The 14,818-nt window shown below is 40.4% G+C and overlaps 1 protein-coding gene across 4 annotated transcripts in view; it reads right to left on the reverse strand.

Moving 5' to 3' along the window:
- Positions 1–14,818, reverse strand: part of LOC126190918 (cytochrome P450 6k1-like) — a 65,356-nt gene that overhangs the window by 13,191 nt on the left and 37,347 nt on the right. For 2 of the 4 annotated variants that reach the window (XM_049931549.1, XM_049931550.1), the window contains exon 3: positions 1,688–1,937. The exons of 1 other annotated variant lie outside the window; for it this stretch is intronic. In XM_049931549.1, the coding sequence (XP_049787506.1) occupies positions 1,688–1,907 (220 nt within the window). In that variant the 5' untranslated portion in view covers positions 1,908–1,937. Of the gene's footprint in view, positions 1–1,687; positions 1,969–7,905; positions 7,999–14,818 lie in introns of those variants that run through there. One more of the 4 variants, XM_049931548.1, reaches the window with a different exon arrangement.

The raw sequence follows: 14,818 nt of genomic DNA on the forward strand, positions 1-14,818 counted from the left end.
ATCAGGCGCTTGTATTGACTATACGGGAACTGGTGATGTAAAATTACATTTGTGATTGATCTCACTTGTACTGTGACAATTTAGAGGCGAAAACTGTGGTGGTTTCATTAGGTCTGGTTATTTGCTGTGCAACAAATGGAGTCAGTTATTTGGGGTAACTGAGGGAGCACCATTATGATGGTCTAAGTGATACGTTCTCCACGTTTTGTTTATGGCTTTCGGAATCGAAATCGTGGGGGAGGGGGGGGGGGTACAGGTGTGAGTAATTTGCTATTGTATTGATGGTTATGTTGTAAAGACTGTTCTCTGGTGTGTTAAATCACGCGCTGATTTGTAGCCAATCTAAGCAGAAGTTACCATTGCTACTTGCTTATGTGCTACTGTCCTTATGATTGGCGTGGTTTGTCTTTTGATTGTGGGTGTGCTCACGTTAAAAAAAATTACGGCTACTATTCATAAGGGTTGTCTAGTAATGAAGCTGCTTAAGCTTTTATCACATGCTGGTCTGTTTGCCTATCACATTGGCTTTCTATGCAGTAACTGAAGGAATGTGTTTGGTCGTTCAAAATTGTAGGCTGACTAGTATCTGAACTGGTGATGAGGTTAAGGGCGACATCAGCATCCCGCAAACCCGCACGCTGAGCGTGGTTAAATGTTCCGCTATTGGGAAGCTATCTCTCTGTTCTTGGATTTTGTAAGGATACATGATGAGTGCATCGCTGTAGTTTTTCGCGTGCTAAATTGCGGGGTGTCGGTGCCGTCCTAGGGCTAGACTTGTGATGTATGTTATGTTGAAAGGGAATTAACTGTACCAAATTTAATAGAGCTTTTAGTTTGTTTCAGGTCTGTACATGGAATGATGTTGATATTTTGTCGATTGCGGCCATAACTTCCTGTGTGGAGAGATCCTCTGAGGGACTTGTATTGTACTGTTGCAGTGGAGTCCATCTGAAACGTCCTGCTTAAAATTTGGGACTGCAGCTCTCTGATGTTATATATTACTGTTTAATCTTAAATGTCTTGGATGTAATATGGTTGTTGAGGATTATGTAATTAATTTGGTCGGTGGTTCCTTAAAGGAAGTATTTCGTTTTAAAATATGTTCTCGGTCAGAGCCTATTTAAATATGATATTAACTCATCATTCAAATTTTCTAGTCTTGCTTTCTTAAAAGGCTTTCAGTTAAATGATTGCTATTTGCCTGTTTAAATGTTTGAGTGACTTAAAGGAAAATAATATTATTTTGTAATTTGTACTGATTGTTCCTTTTGGGTAATACCTGACTTATGTGTTCAATAAATGAGTGTCTAGTCAATGGTGATGTACTGTTCTATTGCTAGCCTACCTCTTCCACTCCACAACCTATTGAGCTGCCTTGTGTCGAAATTGTGTTCAGAACACCCCTCTGACCTGACACCTCAGTCAGAACCGATGACACATGATTGACGTACAGAGAGAAGAGTATAGGACCTAATACTGAGCCTTGGGGAACGCCTGACACTACCTGCCGCCATTGTGATTTTATATTCCCGGACAGGACGCGTTGCTGACGAGACGTCATGTATGAGCGAAATCATTGCACTGCCCTTGGTGAGAGGAATCGTGGTGTGTGAAGCTAACGTACAGTATGTTTAGACACAAGTAACCCCTTACTTTGTACGTGTGGTGAGTGTAGAGCGGGGCTCACCTTTGAACTGGTTGTAGATGTCCTGTACCACGAACTCTAGGCGGGTCTGGCCCAGGAAGCTCCGCCTGAGGTTCCCGAACGGGATCTGCGGCTCCGCCTGCGGCACGCCCCGGCTGCTCCAGTAGGTGAAGCGGCGCGAAAACCACGCGTAGGCGGCGCCCGCTGCCACGAGCAGCACAGCCAGTAAGTCGTTCAGCCAACAGCCCAGCAGCGGCTCCATACTGACGGCGATGCACAGTAGCGGATCCACCTGCTAGCTCTCACTGAAAGCGGCCAACGTGCTGCAACAAAAGGGATTCGCAATGAAGGTAGCTGAGAAAGGATAATTATGGACAAAGAGCAGCATTTTACTGTCCTGCGCACTGTCAAAACTTGTGAGAAAATATAATCCGAAATAAATATGGATAAACAGTTAATTTTATGTACCCTTGTTTGAATACATCCTGGGTGTGCACATGCTTTTCGTATTCTCTAGAAAAGCACTTAACATTATTATTAGAAACTGTTAGATGGTTCCAGATTTCCGATGGGATCGATTGAGGCTGCTGGGAGCAGAGGAGCGTGCGTGTGTGAAGGAAGGCACATGCACAGACTTCCGCTAGTTCGAAGGAGGAAGAAGGCACGCCACGGTAGACATCTTGTGTAGAATGATGGTATGTCGCTTTTGGAACTTTTGAAACTTTTGGTTATTGGAAACAAGGGAACTGGTTTCGGTTTCACCCGATGAAGTTGTTCTAGAACCTCGTAACACTGTGTTGTGAAGCTGATCTAAGATAGGGAGAAGTATGGACAGTGCCGGTAACGAATAAGTTAATATGGTTTGGTGGAAATAAGGCACGATCTGTAACCTGCTGTATTGATAGAGGAGGACTTCTTGTTCTGACAGGGAGGCCTGAGAAGTTTGGTACAATTATTACAAAGACACGACCGGTTCCAGGGGTGAGTAGATGTTAAGTAATTTTAAGGACGGTTAGTCTGTACGTGCTACTTTGAAGAAAGTTATCTTTTCTGTTATTGTAACATCTCACTGTGCACGGTTATATAGTATTCAGGAATTTTTCTTGTTTGAGGACTGTGTATATTGGCAAACTGTATTAATTATAGGAAATAGTGGAGAGCTCAGGTTAATATGTTGATAACTGTTGCTGGTAAACTGGATGTTATAAACTGCATTTCCTTTGGTTGACTAACTGCAAATGATCGCGTGAGAACTTGAGCTCATCATTTTCTGTCTGAGCATTGGTTAAATTATTTATCAACCACTCTCATAAAATGCGTATGAAATCCCATGGCACTTAACTGTTAAGATTACCAGTCCCTAAGCTTATACACTACTTAACCTAAATTATCCTAAGGACAAACACATACACCCATGCTCGAGGGAGGACTCGAACCTCCGCCGGGACCAGCCGCACAGTCCATGAGTGCAGCGCCCAGACCGCTCGGCTACTCCGGCGCGGCGACCACTCTCATAAATGCTTCTGGCAGACTGATTTTACTTGTGGAAATTTAATGGCAAGTGTCATCTGGAATTGTTAATTTATAGATTATTGTAAAAGAACTGTCTTCTAGTATTGTCTGAGCTTTTTTTCATTTCAGCTTAAGGGACTGAAAAACAACTCTGTTCAGTGGAGGTTGTTTTAGCAAATTGTATTAATATTGTTGTTTAAATTTTTTGGGGTATTTTCTTTGCATAAGGACTTGTAAGTGAATGTTAGGAAACAAAACAGAAGGATTTCAGTGCTAGATGAAACTGATTAACTAATGATTGTTGGATCTTAACTAAAGGAAAAGACTAAATCTTGGATTTAGCAAAATAAAAAAAAAAAGTGGGGAACGGTGTTGACTGTGCAGCCAATGTGTAGAAAAGGCTGTTGAGTTACTGAAAATTAATAGACTTTTGTAATAAGGACTGTACGACTTTCAGTGTACAACCAGTCCGCTCTACTTCCCCACTAAATCTGTGTCTTTGCTAATCACTGACACTGAAACAATTTAAAATCCCAGAAAAATGAATGCAGCTTCTGAAAACGTACGCAGAAATCCCTGATTTTAGAGTCATGGTATAAAAAAGTCTGTTACAGATGTTCTTTGCTATTTCTGGTGTCAAACTGGGAGATGCTACTCCCTCTTTGCTTTTCAGCGTTACAGAACACATTATCAGGAAAATAAATTCGACGCCCCTTCGAAGGAAATTAGCGAACAGCTTTTAGCATACTGTTGTTTGCAAATGACATAGTAATCTTAGTTGAGAATGGCCACAGAAATATTTCACACAGTGCAATATTGTACAACAGCTTACTTGCTAGAAGACTGCAAATTAATAAAGATAAAACCAAGTACTTTGACATTTCATGACAAACTAATGCTATGCATATCTTAAAAATACGTATGCAAAAAGATGAAAAAGCAAAAGATTTTACTTAGCTTGCAACCATGATAAATACAGAAAACAATAACGAATAAGGGATGAAAATAAGAATACATAAAGCAATTATGTGTTATCTTCCAGTGTTAGACATAATAAAAAGCAATCTTAACACAAACGAATTTAGGGATACACAGACAGGGTGACTGATTTTATGCAACCCACACTACGTCTGTGTCAGGAACAGTACGCAGAAAGGCGACAGTCATGTACTCGATATAAGTTTCCACTCTGAACTTTGGGCTATTATTAGAAAACGGAATCGTACAGTAAAAATTACAAGTGAGGATTGGCCGTGAGTTAGTTGTTTGGTTGGTTTAAAGAGGGGGGGGGGGGTGAAGGGACCAGACTGCTTGGTCATCTATCCCTCGTTCCTGTGAAAAAACTCCACGAGAGAAATAATAAAACAAATAAAACTTACCTTACAAAACCTGAAGAAAAGAAAAACCACAAGGACTACAGAAAGGCAACAAATACTACAATTGACCAGATACGACAAGAAAACCACAGAGAGTCGCAAGAAACAGGTAGAAGGGATTAAAACAAGAGTGCAGATGACCGTGACTGGCTGATCACGAGAGTAAAAAAGGATAAAACAGCCACTTTGCAACACATCAAAACGTCCAGGCTGAAAGCACTAGGGTAGAGAACAGAGACTGACAAACGACTTAGCTGGAATGATAAAACCCCCTCCACGTACAAAACGTAAAACGAAATCAGTCGACGAGGCGTTGTCAGCTAAAAATAAGGATATAGAGTCCGGTAGCTGAAAATTCCGTCACAGGTCTGCTAAAGTGGGATAGTGCAACAGAATGTGGGCCACGATATTTTTAGACCAAAATATACCTCACACCTGTCATATTTATACAAGTTTCCCCAATTTTTCTTCGTGTTATTACCGCCGTAGTCACAAAGGTTTTGTATGTCTCTGTAAGTTTATTCCACGGTTCAGACGTTATATAGCGGAAAGTTGTTACTTACACATTTTTCATTTTGACATCTTCTGTTTATGTCGTTGTTCCCAATGGTAGAACACACTTATAAGCCAGCGTTTGTGAATGAATTACTCAAAATTAGGTACTGTGAAGGGAATATGCTTACAGAGACATTCAAAACCTGTATGGCTGCACAGCTTATTACACAAAGAAAGAATGGAGTCACTTGGATAAGTATTCTAGCACTTGGTCCAAAAATAGGGTGTAACTCATGGCCAGTCCTGACTGGTATTTTTACAGGATGATTCCGTTTGATAACAGTCGCCCAAAGTCCTAGAAGTAAACTTATACCGGTTATGTGCTTATTGCTTATGTGGCCATTGTTCCTGATATAGGCATAAAACGAATCGGTAGGGGCAGCTGAATCACCATTCATATAGAACTCTTATCATTGCAGTGCCGTCGTGCACTTGTGATATTTGGGCATTAACAAAATCAGAATTGGTGGAATCAAAAATCTTAGAAAGGAATATCTTGATAAATGTACCAGGCTTGGAGCTTTAATAGTGGCAACTATTTATTTACAGCTCGTACAAAATAGATATGTCTTTCAAAGTTTTACTGACGTTCAAAGCATTGTGTATAGCCCGTTGCCAGCGATGAGGAAGTCGTAGGATACGCTTAGCAGTACCAGCTGTATTGCCCGACGAATTTATAGCAGTTCTGAAGTGAATGCCGTGAAGTGTTCCTTAAATTTAGAAATCGAGTTGAACTCACGAGGGCTTAAAACACGGTAGTGTAGTAGCACTTAGCAGCCCCATCAGTCAAACAAATCAGTAATAGCTTATACTGTACGTGCTTGAGCATTGTCCTGCAAAATGATGGTCAGGTCCTGCAGAAAGCGTCATCACTTCTGTCTCTAAGCTGGTCGTAGGTTGTGTTCCAAAAATAAACAGCATAGAGACAGAAGCGATGACACTTTCTGCAGGATCTGACCATCATTTTGCATGACAATGCTCAAGCACGTACAGTGCAAGCTGTTACTGATTTGTTTGACCGATGGGGCTACTAAGTGCTATACCACTTACTGCACTCCCCTGACTTAAGCCCTCGTGAGTTCAATTAGATTTCCAAACCGAAGGAAACACTTCACGGCATTTGCTTCAGAACTGCTGCAAATTCGTCGGGCAATAGACGGCGCCGCTCGAACTGTCAACACAACTAGCACTGCTAAGAGTATCCTACGACTTCCACATCGCTGGCAACGGGTTGTACACAATGCTTTGAAGGTCAGTAAAACTTTCAAACAAGTACCTATTTTGTATGAGCTGTAAATAAATAGTTGCCACTATTAAAGTTGTAACCCTCGTATTTGGATGAATCAATGATAAAATACAGCATAATGGAGAAGCTACCAGACATAGAAATCTATGGTTTAAATGAAAGCTAAACATCTAAAATTAAAACTATGACACGTTGTCGGCTTGACACTCACTTTGCCGTCCGGAAAAAAACGAAAATTCGCCATGTGTGTTCAGAACATACTCTAGAGCGAAGACCCATTTAAAAAACTAGAGTATGTCTCTTTGATGTCAGAGTGAGTATCAAAAATTCTATTAGTGAGGAACAGGGAAATTAAAAGCCAATGAGGAACTACCTTGCAAACGAGTGTGAAATCAAGAGCCATGGTTTGTGAAGTTTCTTGCTAACAATAATAATATCCTTATTTCGGACTGGCCCTACTAACTCTTATCAGTTCGCAATGCCACTCATGTCCCATCTAACACGGAAACGCCTAATATTTCACAAACACTTCAAGATACGATTACAAGACTTTCCACAACAGATACTCGTAGTATGAGCAAGGGTGGGCCTTACCTGGTACGATCCACTCTTTTAACTTATCAATAAATATACTGAAACATTAAAATTTTTCTTCAAATGATACAGCGCACTGCAAAAATTACGGAAGGATGTGTACAATAATATAACTGTAGATATAGTTGCAGAATAAGTTTCCTTTAATTTACGTCTATGGTCACAAACTTTTTGTTAACACATTACCGGTTTCGGTCTTTAATGACAATCATCAGATCTGTTTCATGAAACAGATCTGATGATGGTCATTAAAGACCGAAACCCGTAATCTGTTAACAAAAAGTTTGTGACTATAGACGTAAATTAAAGGAAACTTATTACATATACGGGTCACTGTTTTTTCGCGACGATGTCGCAGCTTGTGAAAGATAGTTGCAGAAAATTCTCCGCTTTATTTAAAGTCATCAGTATTTAGGATAGTTTCATACCGTCCTCGATATCTTCCTATCTTCTGCGTAAAACATATCGAGTAAATATTCTAAATGCGATGACTATTAATCCACTTTGACCCATGTTATCTGATATTTCGACAGCAACAAGTATCAAAGCGCACAAAGCGCAAAAATAAGCTTTGCTTAACGGGTTTCTGAAAGTTGCTGTTTTGTTTGAGAGGAAATAAAACCACTAACGTATATTAACAATACATTAAATAACACGCCTAATCACAATCACATGTAAAAAACATTCTGACATCTAGCGCAGTTTATAATATTGAAAAAGCTACTGTCCTGTGGGGAAGTCTCTATAGCACTTAACACAACATGTCCAGGTTTTCTTTTCAGCGTATAATAAACTTGTGCTGCGACATAAAAACACCTATCCATGTTCTGATATTGTTTGAACAATGATATTACGGTTTTAGCCATGAAACAACAAAATCAGTAATACAAACACAAAAACATATACAAATATGGACGATAACGAAAGAAGGAGATAAAGTTTACGGCGGTATCGGTGCGGTGCTTCGTCTCACTTACTTTGCACTTGCTGAGTTTTCTCGGCGATATTGTTCTGAAATGCCAGTCAACAGAACGGTCCTGCTTGCTGCCAGTGTTTCCAGTCGTCGTCCAGTGACTACTAAGAACGAGCAGCACGGGCGGCTGTTTTATAGCGGATGAAGGTCACACAGAGCCGGTACCACCGTGAGTTAGCGTTCTGCGCGGATTCTCCCAGCTCAGGGCCAGTGGCGGACTTCAACCTCGGCTTTATCACTGGTGTGACTCAGTGGTCTTATTTTGCGTGAACTCTGTACGTATCGTGTGAATCCTGAAGTACCTATATCTTGAAACTCGAGACACAGCGGTTATCATAGAGATGAGTCAGACTGCGTCAAACGCAAGTGGGATTGCAAATATCGCAGATAGCTGATGCAACGTGTTTCGAACTGTTAAGAGTGCTGTGAAAATATGGTTATTGTTTTCCTCTTATAGCGACCTTTTACCCATATGTAATAATGATACTTTTTGCAAGTGAAGTAAGACGTAGAAAAACTATGAGAAAAGCTTGTGTGACTATCAAATGCATTGAGATAGCGTTTTATGCTAACAATTACAAAAATGAAAGTTTAAAGAACAAAGACAATAATGATGTATTTGAAAAATGAAAGATATTATTGTACTGATAAGTGTTTATCTGCGGTTTTCAACCTACTTATACAGTTCTCTCTCTCTTTCTCTCTGTCTGTCTCTCTCTAGGGATGGGGGGGGGGGGCCTCTCTCTGTCTGGTTGTCTTCTGAAGCGTAATTACGTACACTGCTTATCCAGATGTGCAATAAAATATAATTTTCTGAGCTGTGTAAAGTAGATAATAAATTAAAGTGCGAGTTAAGTTTTATTTGTAGAAATGTTAGACCTTTATCAAATAATCCCAGTTTTCAGAATTACAGCACTGTCTGCAGCGGAGAGAAAACAGCATCGCTAAAGCGCTGCAGTCCGCCGCCATTATGCGGTACATTTAAAATTGACATTATTTTTTTTACAGGCGCATTAGTATCAGCATAGATTACTTAATAATTTTTCTTCTAGCAAAGCTGGAGCTCTGGACCAGGAAGTTAAATGATAAATATTCCCGTTGTTTTAAGGTATTGCGTAGAACTAGGCCCTGGCCTGTACTACATTTAAAGGAGGACGACATCCATTACAAAAAGTGAGCATTATATTTGACCTTGCACGATGGAAAGGGACAGCTAAAAGCATATTTATTTTCACGAATAATTATGAAGGTGCATTTGGCTATGTTTTAATGTTTTTGTTAGATGTAGTTCGTATGTGGCTTACAATTCGCATAGCGTTGTTTTCATTGTTTTATCAACTGTAGCAATATTGCGTCACAAACAGACAATTTCACTGCAGTAGTAACAGCAGTCTTTAATTAACATAAAAATAACAAACTAAAATATTAAAATGGTTTCCAAAAATATGTAATACATAATTTAATCAGAGTATTGACATATTAAACTCTGTAATGTTTATACCTAAATAATAAACGTAGTGTACTTCTGCACATCTGGGGATCGTCATTTCTATTGGTAAATGCTACGAAAGTTATTAGAGCTGACTGACCTTACTATCAGCAAACTAAGTTAGCCTTTGGTGAGCGCCATTACTCTCATAGTTAAGTTATTGCTAAATAAAATGAAATACTGTTGTTACAAATTCTTGACCTGCGGAAAATTTTCATTCAATAACAACGTAGTGAGTATTATTATAGGATATAGTGCTGGTTGAAAACACGTACTTGTTGAGATATGTGCCAATCTGTTCTATGGTAACCGTTCGTTTGTACTACAGGAAGCGCCCAGTTTGCTTCCCACTCATGTTTTTAGCTCTATTTCTCAAAGAAGAAGATATACTGCAGCACTGAAGATGTTACATGGCGTTCATTGCACTTTTCCATTGATTAGCTGTGTAGGCTAAACTACAGCAAAATACTGTCTCCCGTTTCCCTCATGGAATTACTGGACATCATTACGCTGTTTCCGTTGCTCACATTCCATTTTACGGTTTCCAACCTTCACATCTCACGGAAATACAAATCTCGTTCCGAACCAGCACAACTTGAGAATTATATGTATGCAACTGAACATGTAAACGCTAAGTCTAACAACAGCGTGACAGCCAGAGGACTAAGTACTCACGTCAGACAAATACAACGAATAAGAAAGCAGCATAGAGCGTCAATAGGTATATAGCATACGCCACTGAGTGATGACCATACTGGACACAGTTCACATGAGGTATACCTCATCAACTATTTGATTTCAGACGTATGTTAATAGGACAGTTAATAATAGCTTCTACTAGTTTCTGTAAGAATATGAAACACTGTTCACAAGAACGCCCTTCTGCATATGGATTTTTAGATAGTGGTTCAAATGCTTCAAATGGCTCTGAGCACCATGGGACTTAAAATCTGAGGTCATCAGTCCCCTAGAACTTAGAACTACTTAAGCCTAACTAACCTAAGGACATCGCACACATCCATGCCCGAGGCAGGATTCGAGTCTGCGACCGTAGCGGTCGCGCGGTTCCAGACTGAAGCACCTAGAACCGCTCGGCCAAAGCGGCCGGCTTTTAGATAGTGCAACACTGTCTAAATTCTGACCTGTGGCATGAGTTCGTGAGGTAGCAAGGATACGTGCTACAATCATCCAATAGTACTCGCCTATAATTTTGGGGCTTGTCGCCTGATGAAAAAATGTATAAGGATGTCTCTGAACATTGCTGTTAGAGAGGTAAATCAGTTGGTTACAGGATACAACAAAGAAATATCCTGAGGTGTTCCTGACTGCAACTAATGTGTGGAAGAACGATGAGTAACGCTCTGCATTCACATGTAGTGTTTTCACGGCAGTAGATGGGTATTGGATGAACAATCAAAAACTTTGCTCAAAAGATGGCTCAGCATCCTTAGGATGGGAATCCTGAGGAATCTATTATTACGTGAATGTGATGTGAGATTGTTTAGTCTTATTATGCCTTATGGTGTGACATCATTTGTCCGTTACTCAGTTGTGTTCCTAGACTTCATACAAGACTCCAAGTTTTACGACTTTATCGCATTTTATGAAAAAGGATTGCACGTAATCCTAAACACATAGTTCTACAAATGCAATGTCCTATAATGGTAATAAGAGTCTGCTGGGCGAACAAAGCTATTACAGTACCATGACTCAAGCAAAATATAGTATTCCATTTTTAAAGAATATACAAAAAGAGAAAAAATTTATGGAGATATCTGGAAACAGTTTCCCCGTGGAATTCCACCTTACAGTGTGGGGAGGTTTTGCGTTTCAGTGATACACTGAACTATGCTGTCAGGAGTATTGCTGCTGGTAGGGTCAATTGGTGAGATTCTGGACAAGGCGTAGTTCTCCACATTCCTTGGCCAGCTATTGTTTCTTTCGACTCCAACAGTATTAGGTTTCGACACCGTAGAGTGTCTTTCATCTTCTTTTTCTACATCTCCAAGATTCAAATTTCAGCAAAGGGTCCAGAAGTCTTTGTAGGCTGCCGATTCCTGTACAGAATCAAAGCTCTGTGAAATGTCCTCTGAAATTAGTGAATGAATCAGACTTTAAAGAATTCCAGGCAGCTTTGCCAACGAACACTATTCCCACCTCCAAGAAGACTGGATGAAAGTCGAATTTTCCGACGCCTTTAAATAAACAGAACGCAATGGCTAAAGGACATAATGCCGAAAGAAAATCCTGGTCGTGCCAGAAAGGAGGTCTAGCAGAAAGCTATTGACCAATTCATGGAAAACACACAGTACTACTAGTATCCCAAGGAGCATTGGAAAGAGAATGGTCTCAAAGATTAATGAGGAAACTATGAAAAAGGGCAAATCAGAATGGATCAGCGGATATATCAAAGTCGCAGCCAGGAATGTTAGAAAAATTTCACATAAAGACATGGAATTAGAATTGTGCTAAAATACCTGAATATCGATGCTGTAGCAATAACAGGAACAAAACTGAAAATGGGCGGTAATAAATATGTAGGACATTACATTACGCGTTATAGTGGAGCTGAACAAAAAAAGGGGCAAGCAACGGCATAGCATTATTCCTGTATAACACTTGGGAAAATGAGATCAAAGATTGGGCGTACATAAGCGAAAGAATACATGCAGTTAGACTGAAGCTGAGAAGAAGCAATGCGACCATTACGAACGTATACACACCGGAAAAAAGGAAAAAAAGGATGAGCCTAGAACTTTCTATGAATAACTACAGAAGCGTCTGAATAAATACAGTGCTATTGATCAGATTATTATCATGCGCAATTTCAATGTCAAAACACGAAATATCCCAGTAACTAATAATATAGGGCCTTTTCTAAAACCAGTATGCAATGAAAATGGAAAAACGCTAATAAATTACTGGTTTTCTGTGGCCGCGCGGTTCTAGGCGCTTCAGTCCGGAACCGCGCTGCTGCTACGGTCGCAGGTTCGAATTCTGCCTCGGGCATGGATGTGTGTGATGTCCTTAGGTTAGTTAGGTTTAAGTAGTTCTAAGTCTAGGGGACTGATGACCTCAGATGTTAAGTCCCATAGTCCTTAGAGCCACTTGAACCATTTTGCTAATAGATTTTTCCACTTACAATAATCTCAAAATATCAAACTCACTTTTCAAGAAAAGAGATGCAGATACAATAAGTGCACCTCGGCCAGCAGAGGTCTTAGATCAGTAATTGACTACATTTTGGAAAATGATAACCAGGTGAGTCAAGTAATGGATACAAGAATAAATTTAGACGACATCATTTAAGATCAGATCATTTCTTCGTAATCTCCAGGACAGATCTTTTTGCGGAACGGAAGAAAATGACAAAACGAATACGTAATCGACACGATCAAGGGGTTTTTAATGTACACTTGCTTCGAGACAAATGTACCAAACATCTTCACCAAAGCAGTTTAAATAAAGAGCTAGCAATGTACAAACTAAAGATAATATGGAAGTAGAGTGACAAAATCTACATAATGTGGTACATACAGTAGCAGAAGAAGCTCTTGGTGAAAAGAAAAAAATAAGGAAAAGAAAAGGCGCAAAAATTTGGAATGAGGATGTAACAAAAGTTGATAAGGAAAAACGGGATGCATATATAAAATACGAGGCAAGATCGGGAAGTAAAGCATAATCAATTTATTACCGAAGAGTTTAATCGTTAACAAAACAATAAAAATCACAAATGATCTTACATCTTTTACCTACTTTTCTACATAGTGACCAATATCCTCAACACATTTTTTCCATCGTGGTACCAGTTCCGATTTCGATTTCCATAGCCGCGTAGTGTTTTGTGAATGAGCACGTCAACAAGTGCACGTTCTTTGCCGAGGTGCTACTTTCCAATGAATCTACATTCACAAACCATGGTAGCGCTAAGTAGAATAACGTGCAGTACTGGAATCTACACAACCCCCACTGGTTACGGAAAGTTGACCGTCAATGTCCTTGGGTGGTTAACGTATGGTGTGGCATCGTGGAGAACAAATTCATTGGCCCGTATTTTATCGATAGTACGTTGTTTTTGGAACAGGAACTCCTGGTGCTACAGCAGGATGTTGACCTGGACTTTCGACAACATAATTATGTGGTTTCAGTGTGATGGCTGCTCAGTGCATTACGCAACTGAAGCAGAGGAAGTATTAGACCGTATTTGCACTGTTCGATGGACTCGCAGAGGTGGCCGCTTTAATTGACCCACTAGGCCTCCGGATTTGACGTCGCCGGATTTCTTTCTGTGGGGCTATTTAAAAAATAAAGTATACCAGGAAGTACCAACAGGCCGTGAGGACGTGGTCGACTGCATCAGAAACCCCGGTGCTGTCATTCCCGCAGATATGCTTCTGTATTGTGTACAGTAATTTGAAATGCGGATCACTACTTGTATTGAAGTTGACGGAACTGCATATGAACACTTACCCTAATTGGAAAAGTAGAGTAGCATTCGCCTCAAGCAACGGCTACAATGATGCGTCGTGCAGTCCCCTGTCCGATATGTCGGAGGAACAAAGCATTGCAAATTGGGTTTCCACTTAGAAGTTGTGAAATACTGGCCCATCCTACCCTCGCAGCATGGAGGTGGAATCACACGTGCCATTGGATATTCAATGCCATTGAGTAGCATGTCTTAAATTACGATTGTGTATCAATTTCTATTCCTCCCATTACAGGGCCATCTGTGGCGAAACGAAGAAAATGCTTAAGACAAAACGTATGTAGGTTTTGTGGTAGCCCGCATCTCGTGGTCGTGCGGTAGCGTTCTCGCTTCCCACGGCCGGGTTCCCGGGTTCGATTCCCGGCGGGGTCAGGGATTTTCTCTGCCTCGTGATGGCTGGGTGTTGTGTGCTGTCCTTAGGTTAGTTAGGTTTAAGTAGTTCTAAGTTATAGGGGACTTATGACCACAGCAGTTGGGTCCCATAGTGCTCAGAGCCATTTGAACCATTTTTTTTGTGGTAGAGTGGTAATCTGCAATAAAAAAGGGGGTTCCCACGGAAGATTTCAAAGTTTCCCCCACGCACGGGGCTCGGGGGGGGGGGGGAGGGGGGGGGGGTCAAATGTGATATCGTTGGATGTCTCCTCCGACACAAACAAATTGGATTTATAATTCTTTTTGATCTGATGAGTAGTTTTGGAGACATTTCATTGTCTACAGTTAAATGAACACCCTGTATGTCTTGAGTCCTAAGATGCAACGAATGTGATTTGGGTTCCGTTGACATTGAAAACCACCGACGTCTCCACAGATAAAAAGTAAATTAACTGGTCACTTCATGTTTCTCTCATCCGTGAAAAAACATAACGCTGCGTCACCGTGAAACTGCAGCACTGGTAATGTAGCGGACATTTACAGCCGTGTCAGAATGAGGCATAACATATT

Source organism: Schistocerca cancellata, chromosome 6 (assembly GCF_023864275.1).
Source record: "Schistocerca cancellata isolate TAMUIC-IGC-003103 chromosome 6, iqSchCanc2.1, whole genome shotgun sequence".
In the NCBI taxonomy this organism is placed as follows: domain Eukaryota; kingdom Metazoa; phylum Arthropoda; class Insecta; order Orthoptera; family Acrididae; genus Schistocerca; species Schistocerca cancellata.